The following is a 21,517-nucleotide window of genomic DNA, read 5'->3' as shown; positions in this document are numbered from 1 at the left end:
GACACTATACTTCTTTAGACACTATACAGGCCCAGGCCCTGAGATCCTCTGAAGAGGCGCTTCTCTCAGTTCCACCACCATCACAAGCATGGTTGGTGGGGATGCGAGACTCTGGAACTCCCTCTTTGCTGGCCTTCCGCCGGCAGGTTAAAACCTTCTTATGCAGGCAGTTTTTTTTAAAATAATAATAATAATAATAATAATTATTATTATTATTTGTATACTGCCCTATAGCAAACCAATCCGGGCGGTTAACAACAGTAAAATATAAAATATGACAATTAAAAACACTTTATCCCTCCCCCCCTTAAGACAGTATTAAACAGTATAACATATTAAAAACACAATATCAAGCATAAAAACAGCAATTAAAACTAAAAACCCTGATATCCCTCTGTTGATCCTCACCATCACTAAGATGGGGCCACAGGAGGAATGAGGGAATCAGGGAACCTGGGCCGGGATGGTTAATCTGGAAAGGCCTGCCGGAAGAGATCCGTCTTGACAGCTTTTTTAAAGCTGTCTAATGATGTCAACTGACGGATCTCATTCGGCAGGTCGTTCCAGAGTTTGGGGGCGACAGCAGAGAACGCCCTCTGGGAGGTCGCTGCAAGCCTAGATTTTAGAGGCTGCAGTAAGTTCCTCCCAGAGGACCGGAGAGCGCGGGGAGGATTGTACGGGAGGAGGCGGTCCCTGAGATAGCTTGGACCCAAGCCATTTAGGGCTTTAAAGGTGATAACCAACACCTTGTACTGGGCCCGGAAGCTGATAGGCAGCCAGTGGAGGGACCTCAAAACCGGAGTAATGTGGTCCCTCCTAGATGTACCTGACACAAGCCTGGCTGCCATGTTTTGAACCAGCTGTAATTTCCGAGACAAGCACAGGGGTAGCCCCATGTAGAGTGCATTACAGAAGTCAAGGCGTGAGGTTACCAGCGCGTGCACAACCGTCTCGAGATCCCTTACTTCCAGAAAAGGGCGCAGCTGGCGTATCAGCCGAAGCTGATAACAGGCACTCCTGACCGTCGCATTTACCTGATTTGTCATCAGGAGCGACAAGTCAAGGAGCACCCCCAAACAATGTTCTAAATGGACTAGGGTGCTGTATCATTTTAAGTGTTTCAAAATATTATCTTTTTAGCTGTATTTTTATTCTTTTAAATAAGTAATCTATTTCAATATTCTAATAATTTAATTCTATTTTAATGTATCACTTTTTGATGTTTTTAATCGTATTGTTCTTAGATTTGCGAGACATTTAGCTTTCTCTATAAGAGAGCTCTGGTGCCACAATAAACTACAATTCACTCACAGGATTCCCTAGCACTGAGCCAGGGCAGTTAAGGTGGTCTCAAACTGGATTATTTCTGCCGTGTGTTTTGGACCTAAATTATTTATAGTGGAAGTGGTATTTCTGGGAATTGAGTGAGTTTCAAGATGATGTTACCTCTACTGTGAAGTACAGTGAGTGTCAAAAAGCAATCACTCCTTATCTTAATTACTTAACTATTTATGGTATTTCTGGGAATTACTGGTTTACAGCCACATGTGCTGTGCAGTTTAATTTGGGAGGGACACCACTTGTTGCCTGGGGGGAAAAGCCTTTGTGTATCACACAACTCCCTAGGCAACAAACTGTGTTATTCATTGTTTACGTGTATATCCTGTCTTCGGGTGGTGTGTATGCTCTCTTCCACACTTTGTCCTCACAGCTACCAGATGAGGTAAGCCCTGCTGGCTGAAAGACCCTAGTTTGTTTCATGGATGTGTCAGGACCTGGATTTGAATCTCACGAATCCCCTTCCAACCCTTAAGGATTTAACTACAGTGGTTCTCTTGGGTTTTCCAAGAGTCCAGTGGATCTTACTCCTAGGAAAGGCCATACAGGGATGGAAGCATGGTAGAGGTTTCCAGAACTCTGTATAGAGGACACTGTCTTTCTCCTCTTTGCATAACAGGGATTAATACTCAAATTTAGAGGTCATTCAATGACATTGATTGGCAAGAGCCCTTCACAGAACACTTGTGGAACTGGCTGCTGCAAGATACAGTAACCACCACTAGATGAGTTGCTGTTAAAGGGCAATAGACAAACTTCATCAGAGGTCCAAAACCCACAGCAGAAATAATCCCCTTTGACACCGCTTTAACTGCCCTGGCTCAGTGCTAGGAAATCCTGGGAATTGTCGTTTACTGTGGCACCAGAGCTCTCTGACAGAGAAGGCTAAATGTCTCACAAAACTACAGTTCCCAGAATTGAGCCCAAGCAGTTAAGGCAGTCTCAAACTGGATTATTTCTGAAATATGTTTTGGACCAGAGGCAGTATACCTTGATTTTTGTGTACAATTTTCATGCAGATTCCCCAAAAGAATCTAGTTTGAAAAACCAGTTTGTCGAACCGGAATCTAAAACTGCTAGAATGATATTTGATCAGATGCAACAGAGCTTTAGTTATCTCCATATGATAGTTCCTTTCCTTGCCCCAAAGGAGCTTGGATTTTACATTTTAAAATCTGACAAAGAAGGGAAATGGAGTCCAGGCTTAATATGCGGAAAATAGGTATGTCTTTCAAGTTCCATGTGCTTAGTTAGAATATGATATTGAGATTGATGCAGTCCTAAATGAATTAACTTGGAAGTAAGATGCTCATTTCAGTAACTCCTTCCCTATAAATGGAGCATTGAGTGGGGATTAAAACCTAAGGGTTCTGCTTAAATATTTCACAGAAAACTTGGGGTTTTGATGAGTGATTTGAAGGAATTAAGAAAAGAACATTCAGGGAGGTATTATGGGAGGCATTTGAAGTGACAGTGGATTAGTGCCCGCTCACCTTGCGGTATTCCCCCTCCAACTTTCTTTATCCTTAGTAGGTTCTCAGTGGAGACCTGTTCTCCTATGTTTAAGACCAGCTTGACGGACAGACAAGTATTTAGTATTTCTGTCCCCTGTAAACCTATACTACCCTGTTTCCCCGAAAATAAGACATACTCATAAAATAAGCCGTAGCAGAATTTCTATGGCAATATAAGCCATACCCCGAAAATAAGACATAGTGATAGGCGTGGCTATGCAGTGTACCGACATGGAGAGGTAAAAAGACGGGCAGCCCTTCTCATCTGCCCCATCGTAAAAATAAGACATCCCCTTGTTACCAAGTTTGGATTTATATAAATTTTGGGTGCCAAGCGATCAAAAATCATGACCCCTGACTGACCCCATCGCAGCCGCCATTATCCCAAAGGCGAGCTGAACACGTAGCCAGGCAGCCTATAGCAAAGGTAGATTTAAACCTTTCAGAAACCAGTTTTGGGAGTTGCCTTACCAGTTTTCGCAGGCAATCCTAAAGAATGAGGACAAAGGAAGTTTGCCTCTCCTATTGATGGCATTAAGTACTCAACCATCTAGATAGTGGTCCTCTCCCAAAGAAGTGGCAGACCCCTTTTGTGTATCTATTGTTTAGCTTTAGTCTTAGACAAAGACAGCCATCAAGACCTTTATTCCGCAGGCAGCCATAGCCTGCAGATATGTTTCGCAGTATAAATAGGACCTAGATTCTAGCCCTCCTTTGGGCTTGTGAGCTGAAGTTCCAAACCTGAAACTCTGTCAAGCAACTGCTTCAGACTTGAGCTCTCTTGGGCACTGCGCCCCGCTGAAATCACTTGGGCAAGCCAAAGCCCACTGTCTCTTTCGGGCCTCTTGTTAGCTTAGCCCACTGGAACTTAGCTCCTAGCCACCACAGTCGCTGCTTGCTTTCCCATTCCTTGTGGCCATGTCCACCTTCCAACATCCCTCACATCTGTCGCTTGGAGAAGACTCCTAAGGTAATTATTTCAGTGGTGCCTCTATCCTTTCTCCTTTATCCCCAAACTCTTCCCCTCCCTTGCTTTAGCATTGAATGTGTGTGTGTGTGTGTGTGTGTGTGTGTGTGTGTGAGATCCCTTTTGTTGTGTGGCTTTAATAAATGTTCATATTTTAATTGCAACTCACTGGCATTGGAGTCTCTGTTTCTTGGGGTTGGACTAGATGACCTCTGGTATACACATGGGGACACGATCCGCTGTGTGTGTTGTTAGGACATGCCTCTCGTATTTGAGATAATTAAATTCCCCTAAATCTTTTTTTTATATATATATAAATTTTAAATAATAGGAATGACAGTTGATCTACAAAATGCTGGATTATCCAACTGTATAGGAAGAAAAAAAAAAGGAAATACTGATATCAAGAATCATGTAAATATGTAGATAGTTTATGTGTGTTAGCTAGTTGTTGACACAATGTATGTTTGTTTGATATTTGTTTTATGTTGTACTGTTCGGTGTTTGTTTCTCCCTTTTCTCTTTCCTACTTTTTTTCTGTATTATAATATTCTAAATAAAATTAAATTCCCCTAAATCGATCCTTCCTAACACCCTGAAAATAAGCCATAGTGTCTCTTCTTGAGGAAAGATAAATATAAGACAATGTCTTATTTTCAGGGAAACATGGTAGTTGTTTTCTGCAAATCTGAATGCAGATTAGAGATGTAAGAGCTGGTTACCCACCTTTTTCTCTCTCTCTAATCAGTTAGTATCCTTACCCTCCAGAGAAAAGTAAATTGCTATATTTCAGAGTCAAATGATAATTGCCCCAGTGCCTCTTGATTTGTCTTATGATTCAGCTGTATTTCTAAGGCTCCATCCTGGAACATGGTTAGGAGGAATGTCGATGTCTCAGTCTTTGGATGAATAAAAAAGAAGTGATGATAATAAGCTGAACTTTAAGGTAAATTATAAATATGAAAATATTTCACACGTTGTCATAATCCTTCAACATTCCTGTAAAATATTATCAGTACAGTATTATCATTCCTGAGAGCCATCATGGTGTACTGGTTTGACTGCTGGACTAGGATACTGGAAGACCAGTTTGAATCTCCACTTGGGCGTAGAAACCTATTGGGTGTCCTTGGGCAAGTCACACTCTCTCAGCCTCAGAGCAAGGCAAAGGCAACCCCTTTTGAACAAATTTTGCTAAGAAAACCCCACAGTAGTTTTGCTTTAGGATTGCCATAAGTCAGAAATGACATGAAGGCACACAACAACAGTTATTCTTCCCGTATTGTAGTCACATAGAGGCGGAGGGAGTGTCGTTTTAATTTGTGACAAAGACAACTAAGTTCAGGGCAAAGTGAAATTTGAACTATGGGCTTCCTAACGTTTAGCTCAGTCTGTTAGGCACTGTGGTATGCAGACTTTAATCATACGGCTCTTTAAACAAATGGATTTACTTCTCGTGACAAGCTGTCAACAATAAAGTGGAGTACATCCAAAGACATTAAAAGTACCTCTCACATATCACCGTATGTTTATCCAGCACATTTCATTCCACAGCCAAGAGTTCCAAAATAGTGGTGGGAAAGGTTCAAAGGTAGTAGAAGCTTCAGAGTATATACATTTTCACTGCAGAAAACTGAAGTGTGGAATTGCCATCCCCAAATCACAGTAAGCTTTGTTATCCTAGTACGGAGGACCAGTTTATGATAATGGCACATGGATAGAATAACAGAATCATAGAGTTGAAAGAGACCCCAAGGGCCTTCCAGTCCAACCTCATTCTGCCATACAGGAATACACAATCAAAGCACCCCTGACAGATGGCCATCCAGCCTCTGTTTAAAGACCTCCAAAGAAGAAGACCCCACCACGTTCCGAGGGAGGATGTTTCACTGTCCAACAGCTCTTACTGTCAGGAAGTTCCTCCTAATGCTTAGGTGGAATCTCTTTTCCTGTAGCTTCCATCCATTGCTCCATGTCCTATTCTTCAGAACAGCAGAAAACAAGCTCATTCCATCCTCAATATGACACCCTTCAAATACTTAAACATATCATCTTTCAGCTCCCTAAGTCTTTCCTCATAAGGCATGGTTTCCAGACCCTTCACCATTTTGGTGGCCCTCTGGACATGGTCCACCTTGTCAACATCCTTTTTGATCTTTGGTGTCCAGAACTGAACACAATATTCCAAAGCAGAATAGAGTGGCACTATTACTTCCCTTAATCTAGACACTATACTTCTATTGATGCAGCCTAGAATCACAGGATAGAGGATACATCAACAGACAGCAGATTGAGGGCAAGCACTGACTCAGAGGTGTTGTTATTATCTGTTATTATCCACAGTCTGAAACTTGCTTATTGGAAATCTGCTTCCAAATAATAGTATCCATAGGATTGTGTTCAGTCCTATCTTAGACACGATTTTGGTAACTGGATCTTGCTTTGTAGTGTAAAGCATGGCAGATTCCACATACCTGTAATCCACTTGTCCCTTCTGCAAGAGTTATCTCAGGTTTATGCAGCACGTTCCTGCAGCCCACATTGGCTTACTGCAAAGTGATTTTCACTCAGAAGAAAAAAGACACTTCACTGTTGCCAGGAGGCTGGTGCATCTTTCTGTGAGAGAAACAGATTTCAGGTGGCTCACAGTCATTTTTATTTTTAAGCCACAGGGTACCACTCTTCCACTGGGACAACATGATCTGTGTGTGTGCGTGCACAAGCGCCAGAAGATAACATCACCAGACACTCCCAAAGGGATTGTTAGTTTGACTGTGAGGTCTGATCGGATTACCTTTTCTTGCCTCTAGGGGTATACTATGCTTTAGAAAATATTGCTACCCTATGAAGTGTCTCCCCTCCATCCATGGTACTGTGTTGTTCATGCCATGTTACCTTAGCAACTTCCACATCTGGTATTTCTCAGACTTTTAAAACTCCTCCCTCACTTTACTATGGGCCAAAACACACTGCAGAAATAAAACAGTTTGAGACTGCTTTAACTGCCCTGGCTCAATGCTAGGGAATTCTGGGAACTGTAGTTTTGTGAGACATTTAGCCTTGTCTGTCAGAGAGTTCTGGTGCTACAACAAAACTCCAATTCTCAGAATTCCATAGCATTGAGTCAGGGCAAGTAAAGCAGTGTCAAGCCGGGTTAGTTCTGCAGTCTGGATGCAGCCATTGTTAACAAGTTAACTGTTGTTACAAAAACCAGAAAAGGAAAATGGATTTATTTCACAACCTCTTTATATCTCTTTATATTTTTAAAAGGCATTTGCAATAAAATAAAATAAAATAAAATAAAATAATGGAACACAGACCTCATTCTGTATAGGCTGCATTGTACTGTACAGTAAACCCAAATCCTATTTCTGATGTGAAATCCCACTTGATCTTTATTTTTCCCTTTTTAATTGCAAACGAGCCATTTATCCTTACGCGTATTTTATTTCTTATTGTGGATGAGTGGCTGGATGCTCATAGTGAAGCAATGCTTCCTGTTCATCTAGTGCTGAAAGGGGTCAGACAGCAGTAATATTTGGGCCTCCCTGTGAATAAGTTCCCACTAGCCTACCAATATTTTGCGCTAGAATCATGGGGGCAGAAATATGGGAGACAGTGGCAAAGAAAGACTTGGAATAGAAAAAACATTATCATAGGGCATGTCTTCCTACATTAACTACACAGCAGACGGAAGCTGTGGCTATCAGGCACCGATGCCAAACTGGCAACCCTCCACTTGCATCTGTGGGTTATCTCAGCTATTCCAAGTTATGTTTGTGCCAGCAGAAAGTGAGGAATGCTGCCCTGGACAATTAAATTCTGGCTGTGTGGTCTAGTTTATGTAAGCTGGTAATGACAATATTCCCCCAGCCCCTTCTATTCATAGTGTTTCTCAATGCTTCTTGGTATCTCATTGATTCCCTTCCATACAATGATGATCATATGTCTGTGAACCTGTACTGGATTTTTCTTCTCATCCGCCTGTGATGCTGTAGTTTAGTTGAGAACAAGTTGGTGAGTGGTGCTTTGAGATGATTTTAGGGTTAGGATACACACACACACACGCACTTATATACACATACACATGTATTATATAGCTACTGTCAGGATATAGTGCAATCACACTATATACTGTTACATACATTAGATATATATTATACACACATACACACACATATTATACACATATTAGAATATAGCGCAATCACGTGCAAGACCAAGCTACTTTAAGCAATCAATTTTTAATATGAAGGTGGGGGAGGGAGAGAAACTAGAAAGTGTTTTTCAAAAATATGGAATGTTTTCCCTAGCAAAGTTTAATAAATCCCAGTTGATAAACAAGTGTAGTTTCATCCTTCTTCTAGATACAGAAATTTAAAACACGGTGCAAATGTTTCCTCATTTTGTTTTGTGAATGGCATAGGTGGGATTGAAACTACTTTGTAATAATAACAATTAAAATATGAAACTGCTAGGTGCTTATCTTTTACATGAAGCTTTCCTTCTTCTCCCACCAGAAATTTCCTGTCTTTGCACAGAGTTGCAAATGAGGATAATGATAAAAACTGACAGAAGGTTGCTTTTCTTACCCAGCCACAAAACAAACTCCATGGCTGACCATTCAAAATAAGGTTAAATTCGGTGAACACCACCCTCACTTTTTTGCATCGTTCAGCAGCAGCAGCAGCAGAAGAGGCAGCATATTGGAAATCCAGCCACTTTTTAAAATTATTTTTGCAAGACACTGAGGAGATGCCATCAGGAGATGGAAACACCAGCCCCAGTCTGCACCCAGCTTGCTTCCTCTCCTTCAGAAGCAACTGACATGCCTGGTTTTACACAGCACTGATTTGCCTCTGTGTTTGGATGCATGCCCCCCCTCCCTCCTCCAAGTTGTCTGGGTTGCAAAACAGTGGCCCAGCAGCAGCAGCAGCAGCAGCAGCTGCTCATCTTTGGCTGGGGAAGATTATGGTGGCGGCTCAGCAGCACTGGCAGCAAAAGCATCACTGGATGAAGCAGCAGCAGCAGAGCAGGACTCTGCCTGGATGCATTTTTCACTGAAAATCACCAGCATCTGAGACTTGGCAGCTGAGCAGGCATTTGACAGCCTCTGCAAGGAAGAGATCTGGGAAAGGCAAGGAAGGAAGGAACCAGGTTTTCTTCTTCTTCCCCCTCCTGTGTGTTTCCAAGGAGGGGGGGCTTGCTTATCATGGCGGATCGGACAGCTCCTCGGTGCCAGCTCCGTCTGGAGTGGGTCTATGGCTACAGGGGTCACCAGTGCCGCAACAACCTGTACTACACAGCAGGCAAGGAAGTGGTGTACTTCGTGGCTGGGGTCGGAGTGGTCTACAACACCAGGGACCACAGCCAGAAATTTTTCCTGGGGCACAACGATGACATTATCAGGTAAGGCACAGGGGCTGGGGAGGGGAGGTTTGGCCCAAAAAAAACCCAGCCTCCACAACTTCTCCTGGGGTTAATACATCCCTGAAAGCAAAGGTATTGATATGTGTGTGGCAGCTGGACCTAGTGGGGTGAGGGTTTCCCCTCAGGTTTTGCATGTATGCCCTTTACTCAGGATCTTGGGTTCCCATTTAAATTTAATCGCACCACAAATCTGGAAGGTCATGCCTAGGGGGTCTTTCCTACTGATCCCTTTATTATTTTGGTTGACAAGACCCCAATTCTAACTGTTAAACAGTATACAGGTGAACATCCTGTTCCATCAGTAACAGCTGGATGCAAACAGCTGTAATGCATCTTGTGATTTCATTCTAGTCAGTTGTAACCCTAATCCCAACATTTCGGCATCTGAGTAGTGCTTATGCATTACTTAAATGTTTTAGTATGGAGTACCAATGGCTTTCAGTTAAGTGTGTTCATGATTGTGATGCCTGTTAATATTTGAAGACAGTGGGATCTTGTACATGTCTGCTTAAAAGTAAGTAGCATTGAGTTCAGTGTTGCTTACTCCCAAGTAAGAGATTGGCATCTTCAAGAACTGATAGAACAGATAAGCAAGCTGTTTGCTGTAGAGAGAAGATGTATACAAGGGTGAAGCTCTCCAAGATGGTCAGGAGCATCAGTTTATATGTTTTTCATCTCAAAAAGCCATGTCTAAACTATCCTTACGAATACTACATTATCATTTATTGTGAAAGATAGATATGACTGAGCTAGCTTCAGTGTTTATTTAAAAAATAACACAGGAAAGCAGATTGAATGTTCCTCCCTTCATTTGCAAGTTTATTGCATTAAATGTCATATTGAGACTTCTTCTCCCATCCCTGCACATTTTTTTCTCTGAATGCTTCTCAGAAACACTGTTAAGAATTGGATTTTACATTTGAATTGTCACAAATTAATTAAAATTTACGTACAGTTTTAGCAGGTTTATTTGAAAAGACAAGATGCTGTTGTGCTAATGAACACTAAAATGTGGATCCCAACATTACTTACTATAACATTGTGATGAATTTGTGATTTGACTTCTGGATTGTATTTACTCTTAACAATGTGCGTTTGGTTGTTCCTCCTTTAGAATCACAGAACTATTGTAACTTTCTATTTATGCTTTTTCCTGTCCAGCAGAAGTGATTTCTAATTTTACATTATTTTTTTGGTTATTCATAAGTTTGGCATATCTGTAGCTCTACTGTGAAATATATTTGCCAGTTTAAAGTATTAAAACAATTGGGATAAGCAATTTCCATGTAAGGGTCGTAAAGTCTGCTTATTTTTTGGAACTTAATTCTAAGGATGTTCATTTGGAAGTTTGTCCATCTGGAGTTCACAAGACAGGGCTGATCTGATTTTATTCTCTTTACCCTGTATCAGAGGAAGGGAGTCTCAGACCCATATACTAATGGTTTGGACATACTGATACATCATGATTTGTCTTTATATCATGGGTTTTGGGATTATATGACTGCAGCCCCCCATTGGGTCTCTAGTATGCTGAAAGAAAACGATCAGAAGCTTTTGCTTCTGATTTTAATTAATCATAGTTTAGCATTGTGGTAGAATCTTAAACTGTGGTTAAAGTTATTTTATTTATCATTTTATTAATTACTATTAATCGCATTTATATACAACCTTTCCTCTGATGTCATAGCTTTCATATTTCAGTTTATCCTCACATCATCCCTGTGAAGTAGTTAAGGTTGAGAGAGAGAATGACTTGACCAAGGGCATCCACAGAGTTTCATAGGTGGTAAGGAACTGAATCTGGTTTTCCCATGTCCCATCTGCTGCTCTAATTACTGCAACATGCTTGCTCAGCTTTAGTTGAAATTGACCAGTGGTATAAACTCTGGTTTGATGTTGGTTTAAACTAGGCATAGTTAAAATTACCTGCAATATGGATGGATTTAGATATAATCCTTAGCAGGAGTTAGTCTAAAAATGGAAGTAAAGTTACCTCTCTGTATCTGTGCTGCAGGAGCAGAAGGGAGGTTTGAGGAGGTTAGGAGCTTAAGACCCACGGTAATACCGACCTGTGACAGTAACCATGGTTTATTGTTATATCCACATCTACTACCAATTACCAGCCTCCCCACTCACACACCTCCTACAGTTCTTGCCCATGGCACATTACACACCCATTTTATCTGTATGCTGAATCCATGAATCCAGTGCTCTACCCACTTCCAATCTGGGGGGCAAATAAAAGGCTCAGAATCTTGAGTTGCTGTTGTTGTGGAATCAAACCCTAGTGGATATCAAGAGGCCACTATACTTAGTTTTCATGACACTCTAGACAGGATCCAGTTGGGTTCTTGTGCTGATGGAAGAAGCCCATGAGTACATCTCAGAGGAGGTGGATTCTCCCCCCACGGCCCATGTCAATGCCAGAGAGCTGGAAAATCTTCCAAATCAACATGTTGAGTAGCATGGAAGGCTGTAGGGAAGAGGAAGAGAGTGACCTGGTGTCAGTATATAGGAGCTCCTCTGTGATCAACTCACAGATTCTTCCATCAGCTCAGGCTTCAAACTGGATCCTTGCCAGAATATGCCGAGTGATTTTTTTTATTTGCCCTGTAATATTTTTATTGTACTCTGGATACTTTACAGCTATTTTATTCCTGGAGTCTGCTGTTGTTATTACTTGATATATGAGAAACTGAGGTTCAGCAATGATTACTTGCACAAATCTATCCAGTTGAATTGATGCCTAACTGAGATTTGGGCCCAGGTCATATTCCAACTTGTTGTTCACTAAATTACATTGCTTCTAATAATAATAATAATAATAATAATAATAATAATAGGATTTATTTATATGCTGCCCAATCACTGGGAATCCGGGCGGCTTACAACAGAGGGGATAATAGACAGTTCCCTGCCCTCAGGCTTACAATCTAAAAGACACGACACAAAAGGAGAAGGGAATGGTGGGGGGGATCAGGTCCAGCATTCTTCTCTCTCTCTGAGGCCTGGACCAAGGCAGACGGACTGGAGGGAGGGCTCTTTTTCTTAATCGAGACCAGGCCTGATGGCGTTGGGCCTGTCCTTTCACTCCAAGGCCAGAAGATGACAGTTGGAAGGAGGGAGGGGAGGGCTCATCCTCTTCAGGCCCGATGGTGTTGGGCCTGACCTTTCTCTCCCTCCCAGGCCAGAAGATGACAGTTGAGTAATAGAGGGGTTTTCACATGTAAAGGTTGTAAGGGGTTTGTTTTAAAGACCTGTTTTGCTGTTACTTTCCAAGTGATTAAAATCTTATGAGGGGGAAAAGCTTTTGTTATCCCCTCCATGCACTGGAGATGCAACGTTTGTAGTGTGGGGATGTACTCTAATGGTGTAAGCTTTCTGATTTAGAACCCTAAACATACATGGTAGAGCAGGGATCCTCAAACTTTGGTCTTCCAGGTATTTTTGACATCAACTCCCAGTCTGGCCATCAGTCAGAGTTCTGGGAGCTGTAGTCCAAAATATCTGGAGCACCAAAGCTTGGGAACCACTGAGGTAAAGTAAAGCAGACTCCCTGCTACAGATAATTGTTCTCCAGAGGACCAAAACAACAGGAATCCATTGGAGTGAGGTATTGGCGATGGAATGTGCATTCTCTCCTCTTCTGTGATTCTTGTCAGTGGGGAAGGAAGCCTGAATGTGACTTAAATAAATTCCTAATCTATATGCAAAACCTCCTCTGACTGCAGTACAACTTGACATCTAATTCAAATGTTGTCCTGCATTTATAAGTGATGCAAAAAGTGTAAGAGAGGATTGCATGCGTTTTTAATGTCACATATGGTAATGCTAATGAAAATTTATGTAAGTTCTTGTTGGGTGGACCTGGTCTTGTTAATACTGTATGCTGAATTTATGAAAGTCTTATTTTGTAGTGACTGAACAAGACTCAATGAAGAATTCTACAGAAACTGCTTCAGCTAGGGAGGAGGAGCTGTGATTTTTAGACCCATTACTCCCACCCTGAGCTTCATGAGAAGTTGAACTAGGCATGTACAGTGGGCATGAAATGCTGATTCATTGTTTGTGGCCAGATGAAAAATGGGAGGGTGGGCAGGAGGGAAATGAAGTATATAGGAAAGAGGCATAGCTGACAGGTTGCAACTCTGAGCAGGATTACTCCTTGAAACAGGATTTTGTTGCAGGGCCCACTTGTTCATCTATAAATTTCAATATTTTATAATGTGATCAGCACACTACCCTTATAGTGCTGCTATTCCACTTTTACTGCTCTGGCTGCCTCTTGTAGCATTTTGGGGTTTGTAGTTCAGTGAGGTCTAAGAGCTCTCTGGCTGAAAATTCTAAATGCCTTTCCCTAAACTGCAAATCCCAGAATGCCACAGGAAACGCAGAGCAGTAAAAGTGGAATAGTAACACTATAAGAGTGTAGTGCGGTAATCTTGGAAGCAATCTAATCCTGTGTTATTTAGAAATTCCACTGAATTCTGTGGGGGTTTATTATATTATTATATGGAGCCAGCATGGTGTAGTGGTTTAAGTGTTCGATGATGATTCTGGAGGCAAGGGTTTGACTCCTCGCTTGGCTGTGGAAACCCATTGGGTGACTTTGGGCAAGTCACACACTCAGCCTCAGAGGAATAACAACCCCTCTCTGAAGAAACCTGCCAAGAAAACCCATAGGGATTGCTAGGGCCTTAGAGTTGCCATATGTCAGAAACGACTCAGAAGCACATAACAACAATTATTTTATGTATAAGTACATAAGCTGTAGTTCCCTTTTCCAACCACTTGGTTGACTTTTACAAAAGTAAGGAGCAAAATAAGAGATACAGTACTGTATTCATCCTGGTAACATGATGGCAGTTCTGAGATGCTTGTTTAAAACAATTAAAGCTGGAGATGAAGAACTGAAACAGAACTGTCCATTACCCAGACCAGCACAGAGAAACTGCTGTTTATTATTCACCTTTACCATTTATTGTAAAAAACTGTTTCACAACTGACCTTGTTTCAGAAGATGTTATACTGTGTGCCTACAGGAAACACTTGATTATTTCATACATCATAATTGTCATTTCAAAAGCCTTTTAGATTTTCAGGCTTTATCTGTGCAGATCTGTCTAGTAGAATTTAATAGTAATGTTTAGATGAAATCAGCTGCAATTGCAGAGCTCTCTTTTTGTTGATGCAAATTTAGTAGACTTTAAGATAAGACCTTAAATCCTGCTGTATTGACTGGTTTTAGTGTACAGTTCTTTGACTTAGGGATATTACAACGACTGAGCAAGCTTGATAATCTCTACTAAGTGACCATGTTGGATGCTTCACAGTAACATAGGAATGGGTGGCTTATTTATTTTATATTAGTTTATTCATTCTATATGTGTTTCTATATGTGTTAATGTGCAAAGAATAGGGTGGGGTTAAGGTTTATTTTTGTTTTATGATGCAGTGAAGGTTCGTTTCATTTGTGGTACTGGTTATCTTACTAGGCAGAAACCATATTGGATTTTGCTCTCTTGACACTGTTGTAGGAGCAATGCTTGGAGCAATGTCATCCCTTGATGGGTTCATAGCTATAATATCATAGAAAAAGCTTCAGAGTCAGGAAATTCAGAATTTTCTATGAATAGTGCCCATTATGCCGAGAGATAGTGACAAGCAAAGGTGAATAACTTGCTGTAGAAAATTTCATAGTTAGCTTTCTATTCCTCTTCTGGTCTATTTTTTTATTGGCATTATTAACTCATACCATGATACAAACCACCAATTCTAATCAATATTAAAATTAGTTTAAGCAATTGCACAGTTCTATATTCTAATTATTCTGATATTCTGTTGTTAATACCAGTATAATAGGTGCTATATCCAGGATGAGTGAGGAATGGATGTAGGAAAAGGGATGCAGAATGAGGAAACGGAAGGGAAAAAAACCCCTACAAAAATGATAAGGAAGTAGCAGACATGCTCCCATCATCCACTGGAAACAAATCCATGGCACATGAATGGTCAGGCTTTATCTGTGTCAGCAATCATTTCCAGCTGCTGTCAAGTCCTGGAAAGAGTCAAAGAACTCATAAGGTTGGGGATTTAAGAAAAATATATTAATTAAGTCATTCTGTTTTAAATACCTTCCTTGTTAGTCCTACTGAGAATCTTGTTGAAAATTGGAATGGAAAATTTTAAAAGAATGATGGATACCTGTCAGAAATCCTGTAAGAACAAGACACCTCCCACAGGAGTACTGGCAGTCCACCAAATACATATTCACATAGTTGAAAAATGAAGCCAAGATGCAATACTGGCCTGTTCAAATATAAAGCCTTCCTATGAATTTACTCTGGGCTTTGGCCTGAAAGCACTGGGACATGCTCCTATGGGCAATTAACATCTAGTGGGATGTGTGTTTATACCTGGGCAACTGTGGTTTTTCACCCAGGATAAAGAATCGTTCTCCCATATCTCCAGCAAATGTGCTGGATATAGCATGAACAAATCTTGCCAAGAAAACTCTGTTATAGGGTCATCGTTGTGTCTCTGGAAATCAGAAACAACTTGAAGGCACACAACAACAACAACAAAAGAAGTGCTACTCTAAGGCCGTTATCACACGACGAAAATTTCCAGTCAAACCAATGCCAATCCAAAGCCATCTCGAGCCCAATCATATGTATTCACATTAATTCGCAAGAGATTATCACATGCAATTGCTGTCATTGCGCAGTGGTTCTGGGGCCGATCCTAAGTCAATCCAAAAATAGGTAAATTCGGTGAACCAGCGAATTCACAAATCTTATTCCAAGGTTAATTCGCAGTCAATCCGATGTGGTATGGCATGGAATGCAAGTTTGCATTGGGCCTGGTATCCCCCCCCCCAAACTCGAAGGTACCACATATCCCATGGTGGAGCGCTGCAATTTTGCACCATTTTGCATCCGGTAGTCCTTCTGCTTCCAGTGCTGGCGAGGAGGGGAAAAGCGGCTGTTTCCGATGCTGCTGGAGAAAGGGCAGAGAGCTACTGGGGAATGAATGTACAGTATTCACGTTTTAACGAGGACAGAGCAGAGGGTGGGCAGTGGGTGGAACATACCTCCCCTCTCGCACCAGTCACTTTGCTTCACAAGCAACATTTTTTTTGACAGATTGTGCGAATGCTGGTGCTTTTAGATTGATAGAATGTATGTGGATGCTTGTGCTAAATGTGTGTGTATAGGAAGGAGACATGCTGGTGAGGAAGGGAAAAGAAGCTGTTTCCGATGCCGCTGGGGAAAGGGCGAAGAGACCCATAGAAAGGCAGCTTGTTTGGATGCAAAAACGGAGCATACACACACACACATATATATGCATGCATATATATATGTACCTATACACAGATACATACATATATATAGATAGATGTTTATATTTCAATATATGTATATGCCTACCCATGTCCATGGCTCGCCCATGGGGGAGGGTTATGTGTGCATGCATATGTATGGGTGCACACAAATATATGTATGTGTGTGTGTGTACTTCCGCGTGCCCGTATATATTTGCATGGAGGAGAAGAAATGCAAAGCAATCATTCACGTGAAGCTAGCGTTCATGTGAAACAGGAAACAGCACCCTTCTTCACCCCGGAAGTATACAGGTTCATGATGAGTTCAGAGCCTCACTGAGCATGCGCAAGGGTGCCAATTCGATTGTTGAATCCGAAGGGGATGTACTGATGTGATAACTTATTTTGCGCTCGCCCTACTTTGCCTTTGGAATGACCAGAATTTCGCTCTTCACGTATGATAATTAATCACGTAAATTGGCTTATTTTTGAATGGTCTACTTTCCCTTTCCTTCGGGATGGGGGTACATTTCCTTCGTGTGATAATGGTCTAAGTGTGGTGCCAGTCCACAAGCTATCAACAGTCAGGCCCTGGTGAGTTTCCAAGAAAGAAAGAAACAGTTGTTACCAATGGACACAGTTATGGTATCAGTCCCTGGCAGAATTTTTTTTAAAAAGCCTTTTCCCCACATCAGATAGTTTGGGAAATACTGAAACATATATGCTGGTAGTTTGGGAAGGCAGTGTCTGTTCCTTTCTGAGCTGCACAACTACATCTGGACACTATTTAGGCATGCCATTCTCTCCCCTGGCCCCTCATTGACCAAGAAGCACACTATAGTTGTAATGGGTGAGATACTGCATATTTGCTGTTGTAATATCCTTAAAAACATATACAGGTGTAACCTCCAGTTACAGCAACATATGTCACCTGCACAATTGCAAGCTGAAGTCACTGGGTGTGTGGATGTACATTTCTTGTTTTATACATATAAAGCACTGATATGAAAAAAATAGACTTTGTTGTTCATTCTTATTAACCATACAGCATTCACATGATCAGATAAATTATTTTGGCATCCACCTGAAGTATATTTATGTTTCTGTAATACCACTTTGCTGCTGAACTTTTAGTTTTGTGGAAATCCACATTTGGACTGCACCTGCACTGCAGAAATAATTTAGTTTGGCTTTAACTGTCATGGCTCAATATTGAGGAATTCTGGGAATTGTAGTTTTATGAGACATTCAGCTTTTCTGTCAGAACTACAATTCCTAGAATTCTATAGAGTGGAGCCATGACAGCTAAAGTGGTGTCAAACTGGATTATTTCTGCAGTGTGGATGCATCCTTGGTGAATCCTAAGCATGATGTCTACTCTAGAGTAAATCCTACAGAGTAACTTTGCATAGGATTTCAGCCTTCACTTAGCACATGAATCAGTAAAAGACAGTGGCATGCTGACTTACAGGATAATTGTGTTAAATGTCACTGAAGGATAAGCATTGTAAGCTTCTGTGTGTGTGTGTGTAGCTCAGGATGTTTTCCATTTCTTTGTCAAATAGCATTCTTTTGTGTGCATAAAATAACCCAGTTGGTCTAGCATAGAAAGAGATGGATGTTGAATTTGTTCCAAAGGTTTGGATCCTCAAATAGCAATTAGAATGTCAGCTTCTGTCTTACAGTGAAGACCACTCCATCTCTTATGTGGTGACCTTACGTATTTTTTCAAAGGGCATGTCTAACAAAATATAAAAAGATTGTCAAGACCATTGTGAATCGGAGTCAGCTACTAATTAACAGCGGTGACTATATTGCCTTGGCTTTTATTCCCTTATTTAAATTACTTCATGAGCATTATTTCAGCTGGATAGCTTGGAGTCCATTTTCATTGTGCAGAGCGTACAAAGAGATAGGCACACAGCACAAGTTTATTGGAAGGCAGAACTCCATTTTGAAGGTAAGAGGTATATCTTGTCAAATACGCTTCAGGCTAATGTTCTCAAGATGTGACAGTATTCTATATACCGTAATACTTTTTTTCTTTGCTTCTGATAATTTAGCAACTAGAAAAATTAATGGTTGTGACCCCGATGGTTGTAACCTTAATTTATGTTAGCACCTGGCTCAGATACAGAACACAGTCATCACTGGTCCATGTAAACTATCCAATATTCATTTCCTTAATAGTTCTGTTTGTCATAGGTTTGTATGGGCACTTATCGAGGATATCACACGTGTTTTTCAATCACTAGAACTATTCACAGGACTATATTCTTCTCACTGAATACATTTCAGCTCCAAACAGGAATTAGGCCAATGTACAGTGGTTCAGACTGGGTATACCAGATTGTTTGTTTGTTGTATAGGATGTTTCCATTTGTAATGTTAAAATTACCCTTGCCAGCAAGGTCCAGCAAGATGTTTTACTCTGTTGAAATAGTAATGATAATGATTATTTAGACAGTTTGTGCTTTTATGGAAAAGCACAACACTCTGAATTCTAAGTGCAGTACTTGCCACAATTGCTATTGCAACAGCTGGTTGTATAAAAAGCATATTGTAGGAGAGTAATTTTTTTAGACCACATCTTTTTCCTGTTTGATTCAGCTACAAGCCTGTGTGTCCTCATATACATTTTTAAATTTTTTATTGATTTAGTTTATTTTTATTTTATTTTCTGCCTTTTTGTAAGCCACTTTGAATCCCTGTTTGGGGAAAAGTGGTATATATAAATAAAATGATAGGATGGATGGATATTTAGAGAATGCCCCACAATAGAGTAGCTTGTGAAGCTGCAATGAAAAAAATGAAGACGTGGAAAAAGAGGAAACGTGTACCAAGAGAGAGGAGTTTTCCTTTCCCTTTACCTAAGGGATTCCCAAAGTGGGGGTACACCCCTCCCAGAGGGCAGTGGAAAGATTCAGGGGTGCAGTGAAGGGGGAAAGGGGGTGGCAGGGAGGTCTTCAATCAAAGTATTTGTGCACAAGAAGAACCATCAGCCTTTAGGATCATAGTGGGAATGATGGTTGCATGAAACTTGTTTTCAAAGTCCCTTAAAACCACTGCACAGCCTTACTGATCACTTCATGTGGTGATGTCTCCTGCTTTTCACCTGTCCACTCCCTTAGCCACATCTTTTGCTAGTAGTGGTGGTGGCTGTTGGGAAATTTGCAAGGCTCGGTGCAGGGCATTGCTTCTGTGCCCCAGAGTGGCACCATTTGGAAAAGACTGACTAGAGCAAGAAGTTAAGAATATGTAGTGACATGGGAAAAGTAGTAGCAGCAGCAAAAAGGAAGCTTTCAAGTTTCGGACCCTGCTTAAGTTTTGTGAGCTTTGCTAGGATTTGGCTGGTGGGTTGGAGCTGCATTGCTGCACCTTCTTCCTTTCATCAAACCGGCTGAGAAAAGAGATCGAAGAAGAAAGAATGTTGGTGTATGTGGGGAACACTTGAAGCTGTGTGGAGAAGACATGTCTCGGAGGAAGGAGGAGGAGTATTTGGGGTCAATTCTTGGGGGAAAATCCTTCACCTTGGAGTGGCTCCTGTAGTTAAAATCTCTCCCTTTCCCCATCCATGCCAGTCTCCAGTCCAGAGTATTTGTCCTCTATAAATCCCCTATACACACACTGGGTATACATCTAGGGATGCCATAACCCAGCTGCTCCCGTGATTGTAACGGTTTTGGGGGTACTGGCATGGTCACGGTCCGGTTCACTCTAAATCTCAGGTTTGGGCCCCGGCCGGCAGCCATCGTGCCTAAAGGGAACACTCGTCCCCTTGAGGCTGGATGGCCAATGGCAGAGCAGCTGGGGCGGAGCTGTTTCCAGCCCCACTCTGCCATTGGCCAGCCTCAAGGAGGAGGTGGACTGTTGGAGGAGGAGGAGGAGGAGGAGTGAGACTCTGGGCCAGCCAGGGGGAGGGGAAAGTGCCCTTTCTTAGTGCATGGCGAGGAGGAGGAGGAGGGGGAAACAGGAGGAGGATGAGGAGGTGGGTGCCCATTTTCAAAGTTTTTTTCCCTCCAAAGTGCACTTTCTGTGTACAGTAGAGTCTTGGTGAAGAAACATGGGACGTTGGATTGGGGACAAAAGTCCCTCGCCTTGCCTCCTCCCTCCCTCCTTCCCTCCCTAGTTCCCTACTTACCTTCCCTGCTTGGGTCAGGCTTCTCCTCGGTGGCTGCATTTTCTGCAGACTCCCTTTGGCCTGAGGAAAATGAAGCCGCCGAGGAGAGGCCTGGGGCTGTCCTTGGCAGCCGCCGAGTCCTTGCCTTCCCTGTTCCCTTCCTTTCCCTTCAAAGGGCTCCAAAAAGAGCCCTTTGGAGGAAAGGGGAGGTCTGGGAAGAGCAGGACCGGACTAGTGCCCAGGTCTCTCCTCTCCTTTCCTGCCTCCCTTCCCTTCCCTTCAAAGAGCTCCAAAGAGCCCTTTGGAGGAAAGGGGAGGTCCGGGAAAAGGAGAGTGGCCTCGGAAGACAGGCCTGGGCCGAGTACACAAGCCTCTCAGAGGAGCCTGCATCCTTGGTCTAGGCTTGTCCTCCTCCATTTTGATCATGCTTAAGAAACATGCATTTATATTAACGTAAAAAAATCATCAAATTTTTTCATGTGTCCTCCATTTAAAAAAAGTGTCCTACATTTGAAAATCTTGTCCTATATTTGTCCCGGTTTGGAGGTCCTGACTTATGGCAACCCTATATACGTCTCTCTGTCCCGACGAAGGATTGAGAGTTCTTTCTCACCAAGGAAAAATTTCTCCCTTTGCACTCCGTCACCTTGGGAACAGCAACCGAGCAGTTGGCTAAGCAGTGACCAAGAGGCCTCTTGCCCATACTGGCCTTTGCTGGAAGGGCAGCATGGGCTAGAGGCTTCTCCGTTGCTGGTCACTGCTCCCAGTGTGATTAGGTGCAAAGGGAGCAGCAACCAAGAAGCCTCTTGCCTGAATTGGCCTTT

The 21,517-nt window shown here is 41.9% G+C and overlaps 1 protein-coding gene across 1 annotated transcript in view; it reads left to right on the top strand.

Moving 5' to 3' along the window:
* Positions 1–4,483: 4,483 nt before the first annotated feature.
* The window catches only part of EML6 (EMAP like 6), a 205,811-nt gene continuing 188,777 nt past the window's right edge, over positions 4,484–21,517 (top strand). Inside the window, 2 exon segments of the mRNA XM_042472788.1 lie at positions 4,484–4,765; positions 8,340–9,228. Coding sequence (XP_042328722.1) covers positions 9,032–9,228 — 197 coding nt within the window. The 5' untranslated portion in view covers positions 4,484–4,765; positions 8,340–9,031.

Source organism: Sceloporus undulatus, chromosome 1 (genome assembly GCF_019175285.1).
Source record: "Sceloporus undulatus isolate JIND9_A2432 ecotype Alabama chromosome 1, SceUnd_v1.1, whole genome shotgun sequence".
In the NCBI taxonomy this organism is placed as follows: domain Eukaryota; kingdom Metazoa; phylum Chordata; class Lepidosauria; order Squamata; family Phrynosomatidae; genus Sceloporus; species Sceloporus undulatus.
The sequence above is the reverse complement of the archived record's forward strand: the minus strand, read 5'-3'. Positions and strand labels throughout refer to the sequence as shown.